Source organism: Glossina fuscipes, unplaced genomic scaffold (genome assembly GCF_014805625.2).
Source record: "Glossina fuscipes isolate IAEA_lab_2018 unplaced genomic scaffold, Yale_Gfus_2 27, whole genome shotgun sequence".
Taxonomy (NCBI): Eukaryota; Metazoa; Arthropoda; class Insecta; order Diptera; family Glossinidae; genus Glossina; species Glossina fuscipes.
The window spans coordinates 975506-1001308 of NW_023998422.1; the positions used below are offsets into that span (position 1 = coordinate 975506).

The following is a 25803-nucleotide window of genomic DNA, read 5'->3' on the forward strand; positions in this document are numbered from 1 at the left end:
CTATTGAAAATGGTTCAGATCGGTCCGTTTTATTGACGCCCTATTCTGAAAAACCGTTATATTAAAAAAAAATTGATATTTTCAAAATTCCTTTCATATAGCAAAAACTAAGGTATTATTTTTAATGCTTCATAACGAAAATTGTGCCATGATAGTAACAAAAAAAACTAACTGCACCTTGTCCTACCTTAATATGAATTTTCACGAAAATTGATCCTTAGTGAAGCGGAAAAATCTAAGCTTTAACATGTGTTGATGAAAATTGTACCATAATAGTAAGAATTATGTTAGATAATGTGGTGTAGAGAAATGGTCGTCCTTGCCCGGCTATAATATTCTTACTTGTTTACAAAGTATTGAAAATAACGTTGCCTGGAGAAACTCGTAAAATATTTTCAAAAGATTGCCTTTGTTAAAAATTATATTTTTTCATTTACTTTCATTCACTTGCGGTACAGGGTGTATTAAGGGTATAGTAAATTTGTGCGGGCGCACGTAACATCCAGATTTGCTTAAGTTACGCCCATCTTTTATCAAGCTACGCTTGTCTGTCTGAGGTCAGTCCATCCAAGTTTGTATTCAAACTACAGGACGCAGTTTTTGACACAAAGAAGAACGCTGTTGAAAACCTCTCCCCATATAACGCCCTATCCTAAAGAGTCGTAATATGTGCAATTTTCAAAATTTCTCAACAATTATAACTAAGTAATAGTGTTTCGACATTCTAAATTGGCGTTAAAACTTTGGAGAAGCCGGGACAACTTTTTCAACCTTTGTAGGAAAACTGAATCTTTCTATTGTAAAAAGGTCGAATTTTGAATAGTTCATGATGAAAATTTGCAAAGAAATCAATCTCATCGAATTTAAACCACGTGGATACCAGCGCATATTTGCTTTACTTACTTTACTTTTACTTTGTCCGTGTTGCCGAAACCTAACAAGTCCTCGTCGATAATCATAATCCGTTCATATTTCACCTGTAATTGACTCCACCGCCTCACCAACCCCAAATCCCTGAAACCTTCTAATGTTGAGCGATTGCTCTTCCTACCCAACCTCTTCAATCTACGTCTAATTATCCTAATTTTTTTTTAAACTGACGCTTCCGTCACTAACTGGCCAGTTTTCGCCGTCAGTCTGTCAGCAAACCTGTTGCATTCTAACATGCAAACCCTACATCTGCCAACACCCCACAACTTTGGGTGTTCACTCAACAAATCACTAAAAACTGCGTTAGGTATATTTGCCATGTATATGAAATAAATACATAATATAAAAACAAATATATAATAATATAAAATAAAGAAGTAATATAATATAAATAATCTGAAAATAAAAAAAAAAACCATTATAAACGAGTTACGCACGACGAGCTGATAAATCTATGTAAAAAGTAAATAAAAATGCAAAAGAAATTTTAAATAAAGTAATTATTTCTATTTATTGCTTATTAGTGTTTGCGGTTTTTTGTTTTTAACATAATTTCACATAAAAATAGATAATTATAAAGCTAAATTAGAATAAAACGACTTTTTTTATTTCAATTTATTTACGAAAAAATTTTACATTTTTTACATTTCAAAGTAATAATAATTCAAAATTATAAAAAAAAACTTAAATGTAAATTTCAAATTAACAATAATAACAACTACATACAAAATCCTATAAAATTAAATGTTGTCAGCTCCGCCTTGTATTAATTTTTTTTTATTTGTTTTTATTTATTTTTCTATTTATTTATTTATTTATTCATCAACCTCCACAAGGTTGGTTGGAGGTTGATGAAAGCTCTACAAAACAGTTCAAACGGAACACCTTGCAGCTATTATCAACCTGCAAAGGTCCCTTTAAAGCAAACCATTTTTATGATCTGAATCTAAATCTAAATCAAGACTTATCAAGATTGTGATAAAGTATTTTTATGTTAACATCAAAGCACATTTTCAAACAGGAACAGTTTTATAAGCAACTTCACCTACATATGGAATCATGGAATTGTATTTTGCATTTAAGTTTCATGTATACATTGACTTACAAATGTTGCTAAATCCTACCTTGGACTAAACAGGAATATAAACAGTTCAGCTTAACGACTTCAACGGTAAGGTCAAGTAGTTGCTATAACAAATTCACACCTTAGTTGAAAGTTAACGGTTCGACGTGACAATTCCAAACAGGTAGGCCTCGACATACGTACGGTACGGTGTTATAAAGTTTTGACTCACCGTTGCGTTGATGTACGCGTGCCAAAACCGCACACAAGCTGCCCATATTTGAAGAACCAGGCGATGGTGATTGACTATTTTTATTGCATTTAGGTGAGTGTATAGCTGCTGCAGTAATACGTATAAAATATTTTAAATATTATTAACATAGGCTACACTTACGTTCGATAATGCCCTTCTTTATCCAGCTTGTCATTTCGACTTCATTCCATGGCAATATGTTGGCAGAATTAGGTGCTATCCAGCGACTTAAAATTTCGGTAGCCACCCTATCCATATTTGCATCAAGCCCAGGCATTATGGTCCCGACTATAGCAGGACTGTGATGAAAGCATACGCATATCGGTTTGTTACGTCAAGAAGCAATTTTATACTTACCACATGGCTGCTTGGTAATACAAATGGGCGCCTATCAGTTCGCTGTATAATCCATTTGTATGCAAACGGCACGAATCACACCCAAACAGAAATACGACAGGACGCAGAACATGTTTAGATATATTACGACCGTTAATATATTGGAGTCCCGAACCGTGACCAGTGTATCTGTATAATCTTCTAATCTTAATACTTTATTTGCAGTGATAAGAACGCCCTACCTACACGTAACAGCTTCGAGCGAGAAGATCTTTAAAGAATTCCTCGTTGGTAGGTTTTCGGGCAACTATTTTCTTCCAGTGTGGTAACCAATAGTCAAAAAATGTAGACATACGCAGCTCCATTTTGGATAAATTTTTGTCTGGAATCATAAGGCAAAATTGAAGGAACTATTTTTACGGTATGCTAATTTCTATGTCCAACGTACCTGGATTTATCAGACAGGCACCATCCGTGATGCTTACTTTGACGTAACCATGTTCTATATTTTTTCGGTAATAATAATACAAACGCCATAGGCTTTGGAATGAGCTGGCGCGAGTGAACTCTTGGCAAATATTAATTTCCTCCCAGTAAAAATGATCTAAACGCTAATGGGAAAACATTATTGTAAATAATATCAAAATTATATCAAATATTCATTTACAAACCTCATCTACTATAAGTACACAGGGAAAATACCTATTATCATCATTCTTAGGAAGGTCTACGACTGCTTTAGATGGTGGATCGCAATATTTCACAATATTTATATTCACAATTCAAAACGTGATTACTTACCAGTTTTTAGTTGCTGTTGTTCTCGTATCTGTTCTAATAAATCGAAAGCCATTGCTCGCTGCTTAGAGTCATCGGTGAGAGAGGTGCAAACGTCTTCAATTTGCGTATTTATCAACGAATGGGCATTTAAAGCAGCCAACGACAACAAGACACGTGATTGATCGTTCCATTGATATTGATCACAAAATGTGTCAATATTTCGCCAAAGTTCATATATATTATTACCGGCAGTAAAAACCGTATTTGGTATCCCCGTGAATAGGAAACTCCAGGGAAAGAGAAAACTTTTTAAATCAGCCACTGCTAGCTGTAGCGGTTTTAACGGTGACGTAATTAATATTTTCTTGTAAATAACAAGTCTACTTACTGCTATGAAATTATTCAGTTCGCCCAACAATTTCCAATAATGTTTTTTATCTTCGACCGTGCTCCATTTTTTATGATTTCCTTCAACGCATTGTTTAAAACGATCAACTATACAAGCAAATTTATTGAACAGCTCCTTTTGACCCACACCAGTAAAACGTAAACATATGGGTTTTGGATAATCACATGTGCGGATATGACGTAAGATCGTTAAGTAAATAGCCGCGTCACTTTCATGGATCTTTGAATATTTTGAATACGTCGACAAGGTATTAAAACCTTTACAGAGCTGCAATATAGTCCACTCTGCAAAAAAGTTTTCTTACTTTCTCGGTTGCAATATATATTTTACCCACGTGAATGTACCTTCCGGCATTTGCTTGCATATATCCTGTATCTGCTTTACACCGTCGCTTGGATCGGAAATATCTCTGAAAATATCACAAGGATCGGAAGAGTTCACCTTTTCTTGCGGATTTTCCTTAAACGTCTTCAAAGCGTACTGTATTAAAGCATTACTGACCAATCATATTAGACATAAATGTAATGCAGCTATAATAAAAAAATATGAAATATCTTTTCCGGCGAACTTACTTGGGCAAATCAGCTTTCTCATCGGCGTTCATTTGCGCCAGAAGCTCATCAACATTTATTGTTTTAGACTTTGAATTATCTTTTTTAAAATGCATTGGCCGATAACGTTCCTGAGCGGATTGGTAAAGTAAACGGATCTGATGGAAAATTGAGTTTTCCAAATTTCCTCTGTTGAATTCTTCTTCAGCCAACTGCAGCAGTATTTCTATTTAAGAAAAGATGACTGACGATTATTGGCGGCACGAAAGAATAATTTAAAACCTCTAGCATTAGGACCGATATTTGTAGAAACACCATCCTTATTAATATAGTCGAAATGTTCTTGCAGCATTATATTCAATCTACATCAATTATTAACAAATTTTTGGCTTGCAGCACATATGAAAACACAACAACTATTTTTTTGGTGTTCTACCAATCTTTAAATTGAGATGGCGCCGCACAGAGCTGCCAAGTTTAATGTGATTCAACAATTTTAACCTATATGAATGCTGTTAATTAGTAAACGTGTGGCGTAGCCTTATTTCAAAGCATTCCCATATTTAACAATTTAAAACATTTTTAGCTTAAATTTGATTTTGGTTTAGCATATATATAAAGTAACCCGTTACAATAATTTCGCGACTTGAACTAAGCGGATTTGCAACTTTCCGTTGTAACAAATAGGGCTCAATTGTTATAAATAGGCCTTAATTGTACACATTCCGGCGGATTTTTTTGTTGTGAATCAGGTGAAAAGAGAAGGCCACCAAAGGTCATTTGCCCACGTGAATTAACGCAAAGAAATTTGATTGCATGCGATCATGGTCAAAAGCTGGTGACCCTCCACAAACAACTTCAAAGCCTGGACTGTCAGCAAAGAAGATTATGTTAAGTGTTTGGTGGGAGTGAAAGGGAATTGTCCATTATGAGCTGCTGCAGCTGTACGAAATTCGGTTTTGTACTGTGCACAACTAGACCGTTCGAGAAAGAGCGACCAGAAGTGGTCAACAGAAAGGGCGTTGTGTTTCAACATAAAATTGCCCGGCCAGACGCATCTACACGCATAGCCACGTTCTTGTACCGACCAAAATGCCGTTGAAAATCCCTTGGCCATGTTTTGTGACTGTAAATCACTGAAGCTCTTCACCGATCGAATTGTGAAGCTACCCGAAAAATGGCAAACGGTCATAGATAATAATGGTCAATATATATTTGATTAAAATTGATTTTCAATAAAAAAATGTACAAAAAAAACGCAGAAACTTTTTACACGGCTCAAGTTAAAAAATTATTAAATATCAAAAATTTTTGATATTTGGTTTTTATATCATATGCTGGTGATAATCTATCAGATATTTGGAAACCATTCCTGAAATTTGAATCAGTTATTGAAGGAATTAGTGAAGAAGTCCATTAGCATACAATGAAGCCTAAACGAATTGGGTAGACGTGATAAATTTCATTAAAATCTAGTCAGTTTTGTATTTTTAGTTAAAATGCAAACGTGTTTAAGAGATATATTTTTACTATAGGTTTCCGGTGTACATATCTAAAATAAAAGTTAAGACAGTATAGTTAGGGAAGGCCGACCATTAAATACTCTGAACTAATTATTTTCATCTTTCACATTCGTCATTACCTCTTCTTTCTATATACGTACAATTTTTTCATTTATTTATTTATTTTTTTGGATATTAAGTTTAAATAGACTAAGCCAGTAAGAAGTGGGTCTTTGGGCGATTATTTGCAATATATGTATATATACATACATTCTTTCCCTTTAAAATTAGGAAATTGAAAGTTTTATATGGTGAGGTCAATGTGCGGAGTATTTATTCAAAAATAAATAAATAAAAACAAAATAATAAATAAATAAAAAAAAATAAAAAATGTCTTCAAAGGGCTTAACGACCCTCACGTTACAAAAAGGGTTTCAGCTTAGTGACGCCAATATGTAAGCATGCAAGTGTTATGTGTAGCCTCCTTCTCATAGGCGCTATACAAATTCATTAGAATCCGTTCAAAAGCAATTCCTGCTCACATCCTTATGAACTACTTTTTATCTTTGACGTTTCCTTCTTTAATGAATTAATAAATCTTACTATCGACGCACCGACGTTACTTGGCGTAATAAACTTCAATGCCCCGAATCGTTTCTCTATACATTCATAAAGCCTAATCACTATGAGTATAAGAACGAGTTGTTCAATCTTTTTAGAGCCTTTTGCACAAATTTAAATAATATCGACAGTTTAATCTGGCTATGGGATTCTTTAAATTCTATCAAATCAATTCTTCGAAATATGCCCTCTTTGTCTACATCGTACCTAGTTCTAATCTAATACCTTCTAATCTTGATACCTTCGTAGGATTCGAAATTTGATTTACATTTATCGTAAGAAGCAAGGACTTTTATGAAGAGAAAAGTTACTTGCTACTTTTTTATGACAGAAATAAAAAAATTAAAAAATTGTTATGTGATATTCTGGGCACTCGCCAATACGCAAGCTTTCATGAAAAATTTGTCGTTGAAAATAATGTGTAAATTTTATGGCATCATAACCAAAACGAAGAAGTATTGAACTACGAGCCAAAATGGTGTATGGTATCTAATAATCAGCCTAGCCCGACTATAATGTTCTTATAGGTTTTAAGCTATTCCCTCTTAACTATTTCTCCATCAACGCGATAATACATAAAAAATAAGGGAAATGTTTTAATTATAATCATTAATTACCCTTTCAATATAATAAGGATTACAATGACTTGACGCTAAGAGCACTTCGTCAGCGTACGTATTAATTGTCATTAAACTCATTAAAAACTCAATATTATTGGAAGAGATTTTAATGCGATAGTTTATTTACGTGTTATACGGAAGTAAAAAGACCTACACAAGCCTCATGTAGCAAGTTTCGGTTACGCAATCTCAAGAGTAATCCAAAGAACGCCGTTATCTTGCATTAATTGATATTTTGAATGCCCGGCTTATATGTTACAAATTGAAACATTTCAAATTTATTTTTCCGGACCTAAAAAGCAAAGCTTTTTATTCTATATATATATATATGTATAAATGTATATAGAGAAGATAGAGAACATAGTTACATCGAATTAGACTACCATGATCATCAAGAATAGTTTTAACCCAGCACTGACATCTGTTTGTTGTTGTCGCAAACGAGACGACATATTTAGTATGCACACTTTACCAAAGAGCACTATATAAGAAGGGCTTGAAAAGAGGGATATTCATCAAAGCAAAATCATCTCTTATCGATTGAACATAGAGCATAAAAAATTCACCGCCAAACTCCATGCCTTTCTTCAGTGTGAGAATATCTAATAAAAGAACGAAATGGTATAAGAATTGGCGTTTAGCAGCAAAGGATACTTTGGATGAGTACATAATGAATACTAAAGTAAGTGGTGTTTGGTTATTAAGACGTGAGCATAAATCCGGTCCTTCAAGGTAAACCAATATTTCATATCGATTGATTTAGATGCTAATAAGTTCCTTATACTAGATCTGTCTGGACTTTTGTTTTGATAAGTCTTCTGCTAATGAGTATATATCTATCGTTACAATTATGGTTGCAATTTTATTCCTATCCAATAGTTAATACGATATCTAACGATTTGCTAATAACAAACATCCCGTTCCCGGGAGTTACCGCATGCAGTCCAAAAGTGGTAAATAGTGAACGAGCGAATCGTTTTGCACCTACACTGTAAGTTTGAAGCTTTTTCTTTTTTTTTTTTTGCTTTATTAACTTTTTATATTTAGTAAATTACCGATCAACACTTCGCTGCAAGAAGTAGCCGAAGGTTTCGGCTTTCTTAATTTGTTTACAGATCAAACGTGGTTACCTCCTAACCATACCTCGTATAAGGTAACTGACGACGTCCTTCGTCTCAACAACATTACCATACTTGAAGCGGCCACTCAAGTCGGTGCTAGTTGCAATGATTTTGTTAAACATTGCTTTTGGGGCAGTGATGAGTTTCTCTGCCATCAAAATCACGAATACCTATCATTTATACCGACTACTTCCTATTTGGGGCCTTGCTGCTCTTTCAACTATAATCCACGCAATTTGTCTTATATTCCATTTGCAGCTAATACCTTTGGCATTGATAGCGGCCTTAGTTTTATCGGCGTAGAAGGTTCAGAACGTAGTCTCTCTACGGGATTGATTATTCACGTTCATCATCCTATGGACTTTGCTACAGAGGCAGCTGCATCCGTAACTATAACCTCGAATTCCGAAAGTTTCATACAAATATTACCTACGGTGCAAAGCGCTTCGACGGAAGTTTTAAAATTAGCCCACAACAAAAGAGATTGCTTAACGTCTAATGATTTGGACTTGAGCAATTACCGAAAGGCAGCTTGTTCGCTCTCCTGTGAACGAGATTTTATAATTGAAAAGTGTCACTGCCAACCATATCATTTGTTCAACGAAGAAACCAATTACAGAGAATGTAAACTCAATGATAGCTTATGCTATATGGAAAACTACGGTAAGTGTTTTCGCAATATTTTAAGTAGATGGTGTTTTAAATAAACATAATAAGGGAGAATGAAAGTCCATTAACTTAGCTAACATTCAGATATCTACAGTATCGTCCTAATGCGTATAAATGTATTTTAAATAAATCTTGTCTAACACTCGAAAAGAATTCTTGAAATCTTAAAGGTTTTAGACGTTCAAGATTTTTCCCATGGCAAATATCCCGTTTTTAAAAATTTTTTCTTCAACAATTTGTAAAAAAAGTAGTTTTTAGATAAAATTACACCTGAAAACTATGAAAAAGACAACAATCATAAACGCTTTGTTCATAAACAACTTTCTAGTTTCTCAGACCAAAAATTTCGTGCTTTTATGGGATATAGATTATGTGGATTAGATAAACATTTTACGCTTATCATAAAAGTTACGATATCTAAAGTAAAGAAATCGTCGTTTTTATGCTCATCACCGAAGGATTGATTTTGTCAAAAAAAATATGCATAAAATGCCTACATTTTTGATAAGCATCAAATCTTCAACCGACCTAAGCATGTCTGTCTGTCCTATTCACAAAAATTCCCTATCGCCTTCAAATTTGGCGAAAATATTGGAATGCATTGCACGTTTGTTCTTATTGAAAATGTGCAAAATCGCAATAACATATAATACATAAAACAAATACTTATTAAAGATGAAAAGAAAATATCAGCAACATCTTATTTCCTTCGTTGGAGCTTCCATATCTATTTTTATTCCATGCCTATCCAATGGTCTGGGATACGCAAAGATATATTTCCATTTTTTAAAGTGTTTTTTAGGATAGCAGAGATGAATATCGAGGGACTGTGTAGTAGCTTATTGTAATTTCGACATCCTTAAGAATTTTTGCAGTAAATGCCTACTATTGGGAATTCGAAAATTCAAGTAATTAATGGCATTTTTAAATCTTTTGATTGTTAAGAATTTGAGTTAGTAGTAGTTATTAAAAGTGGACAGTTTATTACTAAAATCGAACATAGATCGCTGAATTTATCGCTGTCATGATGTACTGATGATTAAAATTGATTATTGATTATTATTATAATCCGTGCAGAAGCTTTTAAAACGGTCCAATGTAAAGATTGCCTTCCAAATTGTCATGACGTCACCTACGCTACATCAGCATACAATATCCGTTTCCAATCACCCGACTACTCAATTAACTCTATGTAGTGAGTATCATTAAATATTTTATTTGCATTAAGTGTTTATAAAATTTCTAATCTCCTCAGTACCAATAAAAAAATTGATTTCAAGGACGCATTTACTGTGCACATATATTTTGCAAGACAAACTGTTCCAGCTGTATACAAAGTAATAATTACGTCCTGGTTTGGTTTAATATGCAAGTTGTGCCCGAAAAATGCCTTTATATTTTCTAACAGTTTTTCCATTTTAGCTGATTTGGGTGGCGTCTTCAACTTATGCTTGGGACTTAGTATGATATCATTAATAGAATTCTTTTACTACATTATTTATTGTTTTGGACTGAATCTTAAAGCACGGCAAACATTGATTGATCCGTAAAGAGAGGTTTTGTACAAAAACACGATCCATTTACTTTTTCATTTTCTCTTTTTATTATGTAATATTTTATTTTGAATTAACTTTCGTTTAGAATTTTTCGGCGCAGTAATTTTTTCATCTTGGGTACGAATATTTTGACGAGCCGACTCATTAACTTCGCCTTTGTCGACATCTTCGCTATCACTGTAATAAAATTAAATCATTTTTGAGCGAAACGACTAAAAAATGTCAAGAAATCTTAAAATATACAAATATGAAAAGCTTAATATTGTGTGTTTGCAAAAATTTTGATCAACGACTTTTAAAAGAAAAAATGATAAAGAAATGAAAAATAACGGTTGAATTTGATCGTTTCGTTCTTCTTCTACATAAAATAATAGTATTGTTGATTTATTTACTGTTCGTCGACGCTAATCATGGAACGCTTAAACTTCTTCTTCATTCATTAGTTTTCTTGCTTATCTGAGGAAATCTGCTGACGAAGCTCACTAAACACGTTCAGAGGACTATGGTGATGGTGCTCCATCATATCCCAATCGTCGATTTTGGGTTCTACATCTTCAAAGTGGCGAATTGAGCGAACTGAAAATGCCACTTTTTGGCAAGAGTCGTTCAGGATACACGGTTGCAGCTCGATTGGGAAGTCCTACTTACTATCCAACGTACTTACCAGACATGGCAGCTCCTGATTAGCATTTGTTCAGATCGATGCAGCATGGCTTAGCTGGCACGCGGAAGAAGTGCGAAAATGGGTCGGCGGATGGATCGCTGCCAAAATGATATAAATTCTTTCTTTCGACATAACATCGCCATGTTGCCAATAATATTATAAAACATTGTAGAAAATAATGGAAACTATTTTGATTAATATACATGGTAGCAATTTTTCCCAATAAATGACTTTTTCAAGTGAAAAAATGATCAAAAATTTTGCAAACGCTTAATAACAAGAATTATTACTCGAAAAAGGGCAAATCAGGAATGAAATATGGTTCTCATGCATATCTGATTGATATTGTGTTAGTCAAGTTCGTTCAGTTATTGCATAACACATATTTGTGTTTCGGAAAAAGTTCGAGGAGTAGTAGTGTGTACTACGTTGTCAGATTTTGATGAATTTTTTATTTCGCGATATAAATAAACAAATTTTGATTTTGTATAAACGTGTTTTGACTTACCAAATGGTCTGCATATTCTCAAACATTTGCTCGTATTCCTCATCAACTGGCGTATTAGTCTTTTTCTTCAGTTTTACTTCGCTTTGATGAGTTTGATCATTGGCGCATTCCTCTGTTGTCACATCGTCACACACAATCTCTTGCGTGTTACGAATAAGAACTCGCGTAATTTTAGATTTAGTGTAACATTGATACATAAGCACACAAGAGTCTACATGATGTACACGAACATAACGATCTAAGCAGCCAGAAAGCAAATACTTACCAGTAGAATCTAACTGAACATCGCAAATTCCTCCAGTAAAACCTTTGTAAGTGTGAACAAAAGTCTTCAAACGACGTATATCGAAAGCCTAAAAAAAATATCAGTTAGTCCTGATTATAGGCATATATGTATTCGCCTATGATCATACTTTCATTGCGCCCATTGTTGTACCCGTATAAATATAGTTGTCCTTTGCTGCTAAGGTAGTAAAACTCATTTGCTCGTCAGTTGCAAAACTTTGCACGGGGCGCCTTTGTTTACGAATATCATACAGCCTTACATAGCCAAGACGAGAACAAGTTGTCAGATTTTGAGGAGAATCAATAAAGCCAACATCACTGTCCCAAACAGGTACCTCCAATTGTAAATAGTCGTTGGGTAGATTTTTGGAGGAAAAAACAATTTTCCCTACAGCAAGATCAAAAACTTTTACATTATTTTGCCTCCCTTTGCCACCACTAGCTACCAGACGTCGATCGAATGGACATTGCCGTAAACGTTCCATATTATCCCCGGCATTTATAATGTTAACTTCAGGCAAAGTCGCACGTTCTTCTTCTCTTAATAAACGCTGAATTCGTCCGTCTGCCATACCGACTATATATCGCCCGTCATATTGAGCCAATCCAACTACAGGGGCTCCTCCATCGATCTCGAAGCTTTTTATAACACTTTGCGTGTCTAAAGAATGTAATTGAAAAGCCGGCTTGGCACGTCCAATTAAGATTTCCGATCCATCATCTTTAGTAAACGTTAAGGCCGTTATACTCGAATTCCTATCGCCTAGTTTATGTAGATTGTGTTGCACAAATGGATCGTCCTTATAAGTCGGTGAAAATTCTGTGGATATAAGGAATGCAATTAAAATCGTTTTAGATGTTTTCTGTTCTTAACTTACTCTTTAAAGAACCTGTTTGTGTACCCACATAAAACTCATGATTTTCGGTGTAATTAGGATTTTTTACATTGCTGGTTGTCCACTTCATTTTAAATGAAAGTAATCAGATAATTAAGCTGAAATTAACTTTTGTTTTTGAGATATAGAATAAGCCCAGACATATATGGCTTATATACCCACAGATTGAATAGTTTACAAAAGTTTATTAATTTGTTCACAACATACAACTAAAAAGATAAACACGTTTTACTGATGCAGTGCTGCCAAGTTCGCATTTCTCCAACTTAGCAAATGCTTATTATGAATAAAAAAGTAAACACTGGAATTTCTCGAACAGAACAGCTGATCGAAAAAATAAACAAAAAGTAGAAATCGGCATAAAATATTTAAAAATTCTTCCATAGAAAAATTGTTTACGTTAAATAAGTAATGCCTTTATTGAAAGTATACAATCCCGCCACTGTCGTTAAGCACCTCAATGGTCTAATTAATGTTTATAAACCCAAAAACATGAAATTGAATCAAGTGAAAGCAGCAATACTTTACAATATATGCCGAGGTAAGGTTAATTTTCAAGCAAAAAGGGTATGTCCTCTAACGTTAACTACAATTTAATTGGCAATAGATTTGAATGAAATGTACTCAAACCAAATAGAAGCATCCAAGAATCCCTTACTTGAACCGGGAGGAGGAGCTAATCCTATACTCCGTAAAATACATTCTTTAAATTTAGCAGACGATATATTGTCTAAAGGACCGGCTTATCAAATGGACGATATTTCTTGTGCACCTGCCTTAAGTCTTGGACCCCATACAAGTGGGGTTTTGAGTAAGTAGTGGTTCTTACCCATTCAATTTTTCTCATGTTGCCTTCCCGGAATTATCATCCTAGTACTTGGGTTAAACAGAGGCATAAGACTATACAAGACTGCGCAAAAGAAACCTCCAATACGGGCTTATCACGTTACTGTTGAAATGGGTGTTGCCACCGAAAACCATTTTAGTGATTCACGCAAAACCGTTCGAGCTAACTATACGCATGTTCGGGCAGATCGCATCAGTGGTCTGGCTTCATCGTTGCAGGCTTCACATCAACGTAAAATGTATGAATTGTGCGGTGTTGATTTGCAGTCTCAGGCAGCCTACGAACTGGCTTGTAAAGGGCTAATACGTCCTGTTGACAATTCACTGCCGGTTGTCTACGGCATTAAACTAATTGGATTCCAACCGCCTTATTTCACTCTCGAAATACATGCAATTAACGAAACCGAAGATTATTTGGCGGCGCTAGTGAATGATATGGCAATCGAATTAAAAACCGTTGGACATTGTTCAGCGATACGATGTGTACGGCACGGTCCCTATGTAGTTGAAAAGTCGTTATTAAGACATGGCTGGAATCTGGCAGGAGTAGTTAGGAATATGCGTGAACAAAAAGCAATAAATTGAATCAAATTGAGAAGAATTATAAAATGTATTTTGTAATTTTAAATAAAAAACTTGTATTGAAATACAAGGAATTCACTTATTATAATGCCTTTATATTACCTATATTCATCAAAACACTTCATTTTTAATGTAAAGAATGTTTGCATATCAAATTGCTGATACAGAGAAATAGGTTTGAAGTATTTTTGATCATTGCCACCGATCTGCTTTTTGTGCGCATTCGCATTAAGACACTCAGAGTACAAAAGCAAAAAATATAAATATCCATAAAGAATACATAAGAAACACACATAATTAGCTTCAGTACTAATCTAAAAATATTTCAACGAAACGATTTCTAAAATCCATCTAAAGTTCATTTTTAAATCGCAGAAGAATTCAAAGTAAGTAATGATGTCTCAAGCCGAAGTTACGGAACCCGTTTGTGCCGTTTGTTTAGTGCCTGCGAAAAACTTCTGTTCTGCCTGTAAATTGGTTAAATATTGTGGCACAGAACATCAACGCCAACACTGGAAGCAGCATAAAAAAGAATGTCGTCCATTTCGCATAGCTAAGGATGATATTTTAGGCCGCTATCTTATGGCAACTCGAGATATTCAGGCCGACGGAACTATATTTATCGAAGAGCCTCTTGTTGTAGGCCCTAAGTGGTATTTGTCAGAACAAGAACGAGAGACCCCTGTAATGCCATGCGTCGGCTGCTTTACACCCTGCCACATGTCCACCCGACGATGTCCCAGGTAATTTGAAAATCCATAAATAAAAATCCATAATGAAAATACTCTGATTGTCATTAATTTTTTTTTGTACAGATGCCACTGGCCCGCTTGCTCGCCTAGATGTTTGGGTCTGAAAGATCCCAATATTCATGGTTTAGAATGCAAAATTCTGTCCTTAGGCCCCGGACCAGCTAAAAAAGAAGATTGCTTAAGTAACTATTATCGGACCGATGCTTTACTGGTTTTAAAGTGCTTGATGCTTCAGAAGCAAAATCCTAAAAAATGGCACGATTTACTAGATATGCAAAGCCATGAAGAAGAGCGGAAGGGTACGGAGCTTCAGGAGTAAGTTTTTTTTTATTTTAGGGGTGTATCGTACTGTTGCACGACTATTGCATTTCCGTTCTCCTTTAGAGATGCTGAAGAACGTATAGTTTCCTATTTAAACAGTAATTTCCTTCTAAAACCAACGCAGAAATTTCTTAGCGAATATGACGGCATGTTATTACGACGGATTTGCGGTATTATTGAAACGAATTATATGTGTGTTAGTCTACCTACGGGAATTGAGCTTAGTGGTTTATTTTATACTGCTTGTATGATGGAACATTCTTGTCAACCGAATTGTTATTTTTCCTTTGACCGGCACAATGGGTTTCGAATATCTGTTATAGCTGGACGTACTATTCAGAAAGGTGAACATCTTAAAATTATGTATTCTAATATTTTATGGAACACCCACATGCGTAATGAACATTTAGCCATAACCAAACATTTCCATTGCAAATGTGAAAGATGCAGTGACCCCACTGAATTAGGAACGTATTTCAGTGCTTTGAATTGTGTGAGCGCTACAGAAGAGCCCTGTGATGGCATACAATTACCAAAAGATCCTCTTAATAGTAAAACCGATTGGATTTGCGACAAGTGTGCAATAACCATAAACGGGGAAGAGGTACGTTATTTGCTAACACAAATGACCGAAGAAGTTGAAACTTTGTTAGCCCAGAAGCCAAGCATCAAGCAGGTGGAAAATTTAATGAACAAGCTGGGCACGTTTCTACATAATCATCACTATCATATGTTTAGCCTCAAACATACTCTAATACAATTATATGGCAAAGAACCAGGATTTACAATAAATCAACTTAGCAACGCCTTATTAGAGAAAAAGTTGGATATGTGTAAAGAACTGAACGATATTTGTAGAAAACTCGATCCAAGTACAATACGTTTATCAATCTATGTAAGCATAATATTGTATGAAATGCATACAGTTTTAGTTGAGAAGTCTAAACGTTTATTTGCTATGGAGAACAAGACATTAGATGAAGTAAAAGCATTGCAGGAAGAAGCCCTACAACATCTTTCGTTAGCCACCCACTTATTGAAGAAAGAAATGGATAACATAGCTGGCAGTAAATTGAATGATTGTATTGTAAAGTCTATTGAAGAGGTAAAATCTTTGATCGAGAAAAGCAATTTAAAAGTTTATTGATATATATGCATACAAATGCATTGAAGATATAAATTTTCATATTTATTTAATGTTTAATGTTTTATATCTTAAAATAAAACAATGTCTTTAAATTTTCTTCTTTTTTTTTTTAATAGAAAACTTAAAGTTTAAAGTAAATAAATACCATAACCGTTTCTAACACGAAAAATATTGGCAATAGTAATAATGTCTTATGGATTGATTAGTCATTAATGAAAAAAAAAACTGAAGCAAAAACCTTTGACAAATATTTTTAAATAAACGATTTTTATGTCTTAATAGTTAATTTTCTAACAATCAAGTTAAATATTTTTAAAAACTTGACAAAAGCTATTGTGAACTATTATTATATTGTCAAAGTGAAATTTCAGTACAATCAGCCTGATTGGTTGGCTACCAAAGCTTAGTACAAATCGCAGCCAATACCTTCGCTTGTTCTTAAAGAATAACTTTTGTAAGTCATATGACCAAATGAAAAAAGTGATGTAAACAGTGTTTCACGCTTGGTTTAGCCAAGAGTAAAAGAGAAACCTATACCTAGTGTGCTTGTATAAATGTGACAACTGCCTTACTTATCGTGAAAAACACGAATTCACAAGAAAAAACAAGTAAAAATCACTACCAGTCAGTTACCAACTAAGCCTGCTTAGCGAACTCCCTAAATAGTTACTAAGAAAATAAAGGATTCGGGACATTCAGCAATTTTATTAACAATAATTCTAAAACGAAGTGAGTGAAATTGTGTGGTTTATGTTTGCTGAAAATAGTTTAAAACCTTAAAATAGGCAACGAATGGTTAATTCCTTCGTTTGCCACGACATAATTTTTTTTGTTTAACATAGAGGAGGAGAGGGATGTATTCATTAAACTTTTTCAACTCTAGAATAAATATTTCAGACGAAAAACAAATAAATTCTAATAAAGAATATTTCAATAAATGATTAGAGAAAATTTTTCAAAGTCAGTACAACACTTGTTCATTTCAGATATATATATATATATATATATAAATACATGTGTATATGTGTGTTTTTTACAACATTTGCAAGATTTACATATGTTAGCCCGCACAGACGTAAAACGTACATACACAATTACAAGCATTTCATTGTCGGCGCCTGCATGTGAATATGTGAATACTAGGAGATAAAACACCTAGTAGCAAAAATCGCTTAGTAATCGATTGACGATATATAAAGTTTGATTAGTTACGTAATTTAATTGTAAATCTTCATATTTTATTAAAGTTGTTTGACATTCATCTCATCTTTTAGCTTTAACGGGTTTTCCATTTTGCCTCTCTTTTTTCGTGCTACACATATAGTGCAAACAGAAACACATTTTAAGACTGTGGCAACCTTGTTTTATAAATTCGTATTAAAGAAAAAAGAAAATCAAAAGTGAACGAACAATTGCCAAAGAAGATATTCAGCTCCTCCTCTAAAAAAAGCAAATTGCAATTTTTTTCTACAGAAAAATAGCTAAAACTAACAATACACGGTGATAAAATTTTACCAGGACATCAAAACTTTATAAAACCAAGAAGTATTTTTCGCTCTATAGTAAACTATAATTTGAATATAAACACAAACAAAAAATGGCTGACACAGCAAGCGATAATCCAATTTATGGACCCTTTTTCGGTGTGATGGGGGCTGCCTCAGCCATTATATTCAGTGGTAAGTAATATACGATTAAAATATGTGAATATTCTAAAAGATGATATTGCAACAAGGAATAGATTTGATATAAGATACAGAAAAATTTCATTAAAATGAAAATTTAAAGGGGTAATGATGCAGGTTGTTAAAAGAAGAAATCCTAGTACCACTACATTCGTGACTTTCATATACCTATGTACACGTATGAACAAACATGTACGCAATGTGTCATTGATATAGAGTATGCGCGTGACTTGACTAATTAAGTAGTTAGTAGTATTCAAGATTACGATATCTGCTTCTTTTGTAGCTTCTGTATATGATTTTGGTAACGTTTTTCAAACAGTAGGGTTTTGTTTTGAATTGAATGAAAGAAAATTATGTAAGTTTCCCTTCCGTGTGTGCAGAAAAAATATAACTTATATTTCGTTCACCTAACAAGTCACAAGACTTAGTTTAGTTAGAGTTGCCATCATTATAAAAAAATTATGATATGATTAGGTTGGGTAAAGTTTCCATTTTTCCTATAAGTTTGTCTCAAATTTCTTATCTCATGCATATATATATACATATGTACATATATATACATATGTGCGTAGTGTGCAATATAATCAATTACATACCAAGGACTTATCATCACATGTTGTGTTAAGATAATTTTCGAAGAATAAATATCCCACTTATCAGTTAATTTTAAATTAGAAACAAAAAATAAGGATTAACTGGGTGGTCAGAAGTTAGGAAGCAAATGATCGTAGTGTTTTATTACGACAGTAGAAAATTTGTTAATTTTTTAATATGTTTTGAGAGTAAAGTAAAAGGTGAAATGAAAGGGCCGCCTATTATCTTTTTATTCCTAAACAAGGAGTTGTTAACTACTTTTTAGTTCTAATCAATTTAACGAAGTTAGATAAAAGTATTGCTAATGGCCACACCCACTTGCTTTATAAGTTTAACTAGAGGTACTGAAGACGAATAATAAAATTATTTTATCTTTGGATGAAATAATATGGTATTGTTATTTAATTCTAAAGTTGTCTCACATCAGTTTTGTGTCAGATTTGACCATTTGTTTTTGTAGTTCAAAGGAAGGGGCTAATCCCACGCAGAATGTTATAAGAAGAGTCTGCTTGTGGCCGTTTTTTTATTTTCTTTTTGTAAGCAAATCAAGCATATCGTTTCATGTTACCGCTTTCTTCGTCATCGTCTTATAGTTTACAATACTAATTAAGTTTTGAGCAACGAACCAATAAATGATAATATAAAAAAGTAAAATTACTGACAATTGGTTAAAAATGGTTTTTTTAAATGACTAACCTACCTTTCTAATTCCCTTCCTACATTAACAAAGAGCCTTATGTGGACTTAACTGGTTAAATATTTTAAAATAGTCATAATTAATAATTTTGTACGTTTTCCATGTATGAGGGTTTGACACTTTTCGAGTAAGTGGATAGAAATCACACTTCAACAAACAAAGTAACAAAGTTAATATATAAAACCTTTTCATAACCAAACATTTCCCGTTTCTATTTTATAACAGTTCAGGTATTTTCAGAGAAAGATAAAACTGCGCCTTTATGTAGCCTTTATATATCTAAGCAATAGACCTTACAAATTAATTAAGAAAAAAAATATGAACCCAGTTTTATTAAAATTGTTGAGGAAAAAGTTTGAGGTAGAAAAGCTAATTCAGTTAAAATGACTTTCAATAACATGTAAATTATTTTCCTACATATCGATAGCATTGGGGGCTGCCTATGGCACCGCTAAGTCCGGTACTGGTATCGCTGCCATGTCGGTGATGAGACCCGAATTGATTATGAAATCGATCATTCCTGTAGTTATGGCTGGTATCATTGCCATTTACGGTCTGGTCGTCGCCGTACTCATCGCTGGTGCCCTCGAAGAGCCTTCCAAATATTCACTATATAAGTAATGCATCCCTTTATATGACTTTAAATACGGTATAGTATACTTTTAATTAAATTTATCATTTTTGTAGAGGTTTCATTCACCTGGGCGCTGGTTTGGCTGTCGGTTTTTCCGGTCTAGCCGCGGGTTTTGCGATCGGAATTGTGGGTGATGCTGGTGTTAGAGGTACAGCTCAACAGCCTCGTCTCTTTGTCGGTATGATTTTGATACTTATTTTCGCTGAAGTACTGGGTCTATATGGTCTCATTGTTGCCATTTATTTGTACACAAAATAAATAAATTTAGCAAAAGAAAAGAAAACAACCAAAACCCCACAAAATTATCTAAAAACAACAACAATAATCATATTACATATATAAATATACATAAAAACGCAACAATTTCAATAATAACCACTAAAAATACATATTACTATCAAAAAATAATAAGAACAATTTAGTTAAAAAGCGTTTATCATCAGCAAGAAGAAAACAAGCAGTCACAGCCAAAACACAGAAAGCAAACGAAGAATTTATTCGCAACATTTTTTTATTTCAAAACCAGAAAGTGAAGTCTATTATTACGTTTATGTATGAAAAATATGCGCAATTTCTTCTTTTCATATTTGTCAATATTTAAAAAAAAAAACAATACACATTTCTTCAGAGGAACAAAGAACTATACACATACATTAGCGTTAAAGGAGTTTCTTAAAAGTATTGTTGCTCTATACTCTTCGTTTACTATGCATTTCCTTGACTTGTTGTTAAGGAAATGGTGTTTCTATGGGAAGATCGCATTAATGATGATTTTTGTATATTTGCCTTTTCTACATATATTTTTCCTTCAATTTGTCCGCGCTTTTTGGTATTAAATTCAATTATTAAATTTCTGTTATGATTGTACCTAAATTTTGTTATTTCATAAGAATAGGGAAAATTGAACAAAACACTGAGCATTAAGCATATTTAATCATAATCGATAATAAAATCAAAGAGATCATCGATCAACTGTAAAGTGACGAAGAGAAAAAAAAAAAAAAAAAAAGAGAAGCTGTTTCTATCCTTTCCAGAGGAAAAACTCCCAACAAGCGGGAATGCCGCAACATTTGTTACGACAAATATGCCAAGAATCCATAACACAATTTAAAGTGCTCTAAACAACAAAAAAAAAAAACAAAAAAAAGGAAAGAAAAGAAAAAAAAAAAGTTTAAAAGAATACATCGGAGTATAGCTATGCTGTTCGCTACCTACAGTATATAGTTATTTGTATAGCTTAATTAATTAATTTTTTTTTGATCTGAAACAACTTAATGCAAAATAAGCAATAAAAAGGCACTCACTGGAAACACACAGACACACATCCTCATATAAACACTATATAAATAACTAAGTCCTATACATATATTTTACGTTTAATTATTGTTCAATTCTAAGAATATTATATAATAATTATAACTATTTTTTTCTTTTGTGATAAGATTTAAAAATGGTATTTATATATATAAAAAATATAATATAAATAAAAAAAAAAAACAAGGAAAAAGAAAACTACATAAAACATTGACATAAACCGTTACAGTGTTGGCATAAATAGTAAAACAACCAAAAAAAAAAAAGAAAAGAAATTACAGAACTGCACGTGTTCTCGTATAAGCAGGTGTCAAAAATGAGAGAAAAGAACTTGTTTTAATTATTAGCTCATTCACCTCACTGTGTTTATAAATAATTATGTATTTTAGACGAAATCACACATTTTCACTTTCTTTTTCTTGTTATGTATAAAAGAAATCTATGTAGATACGGTGTATATGTATTTGCAATAGTAGTAAATTGTAATATAATTGTTTAAAAAAAATAAAAAAAAAAAAAAATTTAAAAAAAAAAAAAAGAAGAAAAAAAAAACTCAAACACAAACTAAACAAAAAAAGAAAAAAAAAACTAAATTTATTTGCGGATAAAATGAAAATGGCTCTAATCAATGATGAAAACACCGTTTGCAACACTACACCTGCCGTTGTTCGCTTTACATATTTATGATGCTGAAAATATGTAAGTGTTCAACATTTAAAACGTGTAGTATTATATTTTCTCGGTTAGTAATTTTTTGTTTTCATAAATTGATATTAAAATATGTGCACCCGCTTTCTCATTGATTACGGTCCATTTTCATAAGCGAAAAGACAACACGTTGAGGGTATTATGCATTTGTGCGAGAAATTTATTTTTTTCTTTTGTACTGTAAGTGTACTTTTGCAATAAGATCCAGCGAAATATAAGAAAAATATGAGAATGAATAAAAATAAAATTATCATTTCTAATTTCCAACAACAAATAGTATAATAGTATTAGATGCACCGATCAATAATATGGATTCCCCCCGCAGGAGAGAGAGACGTACACATTATTGATATTGATACGATTTTTTTTGAAAATTCAATTTTTTATATATGAAATTTTCGGAAGATATCATTAAAAGTAGTTCTACCTTTAGAGTTATTGAAAAAAAAAAACAAAAAAAAAATTGAAAATACCAACAATTATCCATTCGTTTCTATATTTGTCATTGATGAAAGGCAATGCAATTGCTTGAGGTGTCTCAAGTGCCAAATATCATGTGAACTCATTTCGAAGGTACTCTTTTTCCATGAAATCAAAAGAAGATGAAATATTTTAAAATCATCAACCTCGCTCTCCAACATAAATTTAAAACAGCGTTAGACTCTAGAAAGCTTAGAGCGTGTATACTATATGAGTTTCCTGTTTCCTGTGTTCGGTTAGAAACTCTTAAAAGGGAAATATTTCATGCATGCATTGCTTCCACAAAATAATTTCCGATGTCTTTCCGCTATATTGATATATTATAACATGCAATCAATTTAATCAGAAGTTAAATTAAGACGACATAGACATTTGTGACTTCAATATTGTAATTTTGTACCCAAAAAAAAGTTGTAACTTAACAATATACATTTCTTTAATGTCTTAAACACTAGATTGCCGTATGTTGGATATATACCTATTTTGACTCAAAAATCAATATTGAAGATTTTTATTTTAGTTTAAAACAATTTTATTCAAAACAGTGTTCAAATATATATGCAGTTTTTAAAATACATTTTCCGCAGATTTTTTTATTTTATTTTACGGATTTTCGTATTGATGGTTAGCTCTTAGTTGTTCAGCCAACTGTAAAGTGCATTTATTCTCTGGAAACTTTTACTCAAGTGACCTCTTTACACGCAAAGTGATCATCTGCAGGAGCCTGCTTTGGCTCCGCAGAGGTTCCGCCCCATTTGGTAATATATAGCGATACTCCGATTTTTTAATTATTTCAATTTTTACATTTCAATGCTTTGAGCTCAATAATAGAAGTTTTTCATTGGACTTACTATACACTGCGTACTGAAGAAAAACCCTTAGCACTTTGCATTTTTTGCACTTTTAGCTAACTCTTTCTCCATTTGTCCCGATCGTTCCAAGCAAGGAACTTTTTTGCAAGTGGAAAGCTTTTAAAAAATGGTCTGCGTTAATATTTTGTCCACAACGTACATATGGCTTAATGATCTTATATACAACATATTCGCTCAAGGAAATATTTGATCCGCTGGCTTCGTTCCTGTCCAAGTAGGGAAAACCATTTAGAAAATTCTTGCTCGTAACGTCCGCAGTTAGCGATAATTTGATGCCAAATTTATGTTGCTGATTCGATGCGTATTGAGCAAATGGGCACCTGGCTTTACCTGAGAACTATTGCTCATCGACTATTATGTCTGCAACAGGTTTATAACAAGCCTAACTGCTCGGGAGAAAGAAGAAAGAAGTTCCCCACTGCTTAGACCATTAATACAAACACTTTGAATATCTTGCCCACGCGTACAAGAATCACTACAAAGGCTCGTAATTATGATTATTTTTCAAAACTTTGCAAGTTTCGAAATCAGCGCATGATCTTCTGTATTCCATCATAGATTATTGAAGTAAGAGCTCTCCTTGCAGTAGCAAGTTTAATATTTCTTCCAGCGTAGGAGAACGGCCCTGAAACGCTTTTGAATTTAGTAAGACCGGGAAGTCTGCCAGTGCTTCCACCATCTTTCAATGTAATCCACGATGTCCCATCAGCAGCAGATTAAATCCAACTCCAACATTAAGATCACTTTCGGTTTTAAAACCTGGAAACAGCCTGTTTTGCAAGAAGTTATCGTATTTTTCGCACCATCAGATTCACCTTTTTATATAGAAAAAGGGACTCGAATTTTGGGTGCGTGATATGGTTTACAGGTAATATTAAAATATTTTTTCGAGAGACGAGTGATAGTACCGAAAGGGTAGATGAACTGAATATTGCTTTGTTAAGAATCAATAAAAATTTTTATGCGAAATTAAGATTAAAATATATTTTTCTAAAACTCATCTCATAAATTTAAAATGAGTCTTATAGTCCGAAAAACACGATATACAGCAGTCACGATCGCTTCATACATTTTCAGTTAGAAAACTGAGCTTCCGTATTAGAGGCATAAGGTTCGATATCCGATTCATTTTCCTTGTTTGCATCATTTTTCCCGTAATTCAAGATCGCTTCGATTTTTTACCATTACAGCGATAGAACAAAGGTATTCACTTACTTTCGTGCTACAATTCAATTCGCCTGAATCGACGCATTTGGCTTGGTTGTGCTATCTCAAGCGAGTTACCAATACGTACCTTCATTATGATCTCTTCAAGCTAATCCCTTTTCACTTGTTAAATGCTCTGAGGATTACTATCCTTTTCGCCAGTCGCCAACTTCGTAGGCAGGTAAAGCAGAATGAATCTGTATATGGTTTTACTATGGTTAGAACTTGGTTTCTTCGAAAATGTTTAATGAGTGAATTTGAGTCGCATCCGTCAAAATAGCGATAGCTCTAAGTGGCCGGGAAGGGAGGAGAATTAGCATTTGTATACATTTCATAATTCGATGAAAAATCAATATATTTAAAAATATTTGTTTAGTTTTTCCAAATATACAAGCAATAGAATCGTAAATAAGTCACATTGACCCGCTCCCGCAATCCTAGTATTAGCTTATACTTACTTCAATTACAAATCAAGCCAAATTTATTCATCGGTGCATTTAGTATTTTAATTTTATTTCGAGTTTAAAATATTTAGCAAAAGGAATCAATTTAATTACATACACACATACAAATCCATTACATTATTTAAGCGGCAATTTTATAAAATTTTCATCATCCAAGACTTCAAAATAATATTCGCGATAAGTCTGTAGTTCGTATATATATTTCTGGCCGCAATCTTGCATTATTTTCTCAATGACAGGCTTAACACCAATCAGATTAGCGGTTTTCGAGAGATCTTTGTAGTAACAAAACTGGAAAAGGTGAAAAAAGATAATCAGCGAATCTTTGCTTTCATCGCATAAACATATAGTACGATGAGCAAAAGGTAAATTGTCGGTAAATGGCTTTTTTCGAAATTACAGATCAGTTACGCGCTTAGACGGATATTTTACATCAAAACAGAACTATGCGCCTCCCACGAAAGAAAGCTGACATTAGTCATATTTTTACACTTAAGCGACGGTTGTTCATGAAAACTACTACTACTTTAATTTGTTTCGAAACATCATCTAGAAGCAAATTCCGTTAGCAAACGAGTGAGCATAGTAAACTCGTTAGAATCCGCCTGAGTGGCCGAGTAGGCAAGAGTCTCGACTAGTAAGTCAATGGTCGTGGGTTCGAATCTCAAGTGCGATAGAGTTTTTAATAAAAGCCGATAGCCTTAGATGCTAGTGCTTTTAAGAGTTTAGTCTTA

At 33.3% G+C, this 25803-nt stretch overlaps 6 protein-coding genes across 8 annotated transcripts; 4 read left to right on the forward strand and 2 right to left on the reverse strand.

Moving 5' to 3' along the window:
- Window positions 1–1807: 1807 nt before the first annotated feature.
- Window positions 1808–4674, reverse strand: LOC119635782 (separin-like). The gene is made up of 11 exons (XM_038030785.1): window positions 4605–4674; window positions 4344–4548; window positions 4116–4267; window positions 3751–4055; window positions 3384–3690; window positions 3254–3318; window positions 3031–3193; window positions 2829–2964; window positions 2604–2771; window positions 2388–2545; window positions 1808–2333 (listed from the first exon to the last, which is right to left on the reverse strand). Exons 1-11 carry the CDS (start codon window positions 4672–4674, stop codon window positions 2137–2139), a joined length of 1926 nt encoding a protein of 641 aa, XP_037886713.1. The 3' UTR covers window positions 1808–2136.
- Window positions 4675–7735: 3061 nt separating this feature from the next.
- LOC119635785 (sodium channel protein Nach) lies at window positions 7736–10426 on the forward strand. The gene is made up of 6 exons (XM_038030789.1): window positions 7736–7797; window positions 7853–8056; window positions 8113–8849; window positions 9933–10050; window positions 10111–10223; window positions 10278–10426. The coding sequence occupies exons 1-6, from the start codon at window positions 7736–7738 to the stop codon at window positions 10403–10405; spliced, it is 1362 nt and encodes a 453-aa protein (XP_037886717.1). The 3' UTR covers window positions 10406–10426.
- Window positions 10405–12975, reverse strand: LOC119635744 (WD repeat-containing protein 74). 2 transcript variants are annotated; one of them, XM_038030739.1, is made up of 5 exons: window positions 12747–12975; window positions 11997–12688; window positions 11849–11936; window positions 11584–11794; window positions 10405–10588 (listed from the first exon to the last, which is right to left on the reverse strand). In XM_038030739.1, exons 1-5 carry the CDS (start codon window positions 12832–12834, stop codon window positions 10444–10446), a joined length of 1224 nt encoding a protein of 407 aa, XP_037886667.1. In that variant the 5' UTR covers window positions 12835–12975; the 3' UTR covers window positions 10405–10443. The 2 variants fall into 2 exon arrangements, with proteins under 2 accessions (XP_037886667.1, XP_037886666.1); XM_038030738.1 differs by having other exon boundaries at window positions 10407–10588; window positions 11584–11936.
- A 126-nt stretch (window positions 12976–13101) lies between these two features.
- On the forward strand, window positions 13102–14219 carry LOC119636011 (mitochondrial mRNA pseudouridine synthase Trub2). Its single transcript, XM_038031078.1, has 3 exons — window positions 13102–13305; window positions 13372–13575; window positions 13639–14219. The coding sequence occupies exons 1-3, from the start codon at window positions 13176–13178 to the stop codon at window positions 14193–14195; spliced, it is 891 nt and encodes a 296-aa protein (XP_037887006.1). The 5' UTR covers window positions 13102–13175; the 3' UTR covers window positions 14196–14219.
- Window positions 14220–14498: 279 nt separating this feature from the next.
- LOC119635786 (SET domain-containing protein SmydA-8) lies at window positions 14499–16412 on the forward strand. The gene is made up of 4 exons (XM_038030790.1): window positions 14499–14935; window positions 15008–15259; window positions 15329–15609; window positions 15676–16412. The coding sequence occupies exons 1-4, from the start codon at window positions 14586–14588 to the stop codon at window positions 16410–16412; spliced, it is 1620 nt and encodes a 539-aa protein (XP_037886718.1). The 5' UTR covers window positions 14499–14585.
- A 622-nt stretch (window positions 16413–17034) lies between these two features.
- Window positions 17035–20307, forward strand: LOC119635760 (V-type proton ATPase 16 kDa proteolipid subunit). 2 transcript variants are annotated; one of them, XM_038030760.1, is made up of 4 exons: window positions 17035–17141; window positions 17886–18091; window positions 19819–20008; window positions 20079–20307. In XM_038030760.1, the coding sequence occupies exons 2-4, from the start codon at window positions 18010–18012 to the stop codon at window positions 20281–20283; spliced, it is 477 nt and encodes a 158-aa protein (XP_037886688.1). In that variant the 5' UTR covers window positions 17035–17141; window positions 17886–18009; the 3' UTR covers window positions 20284–20307. The 2 variants fall into 2 exon arrangements, with proteins under 2 accessions (XP_037886688.1, XP_037886689.1); XM_038030761.1 differs by having other exon boundaries at window positions 17037–17141; window positions 17931–18091.
- The last annotated feature ends 5496 nt before the right edge of the window (window positions 20308–25803 follow it).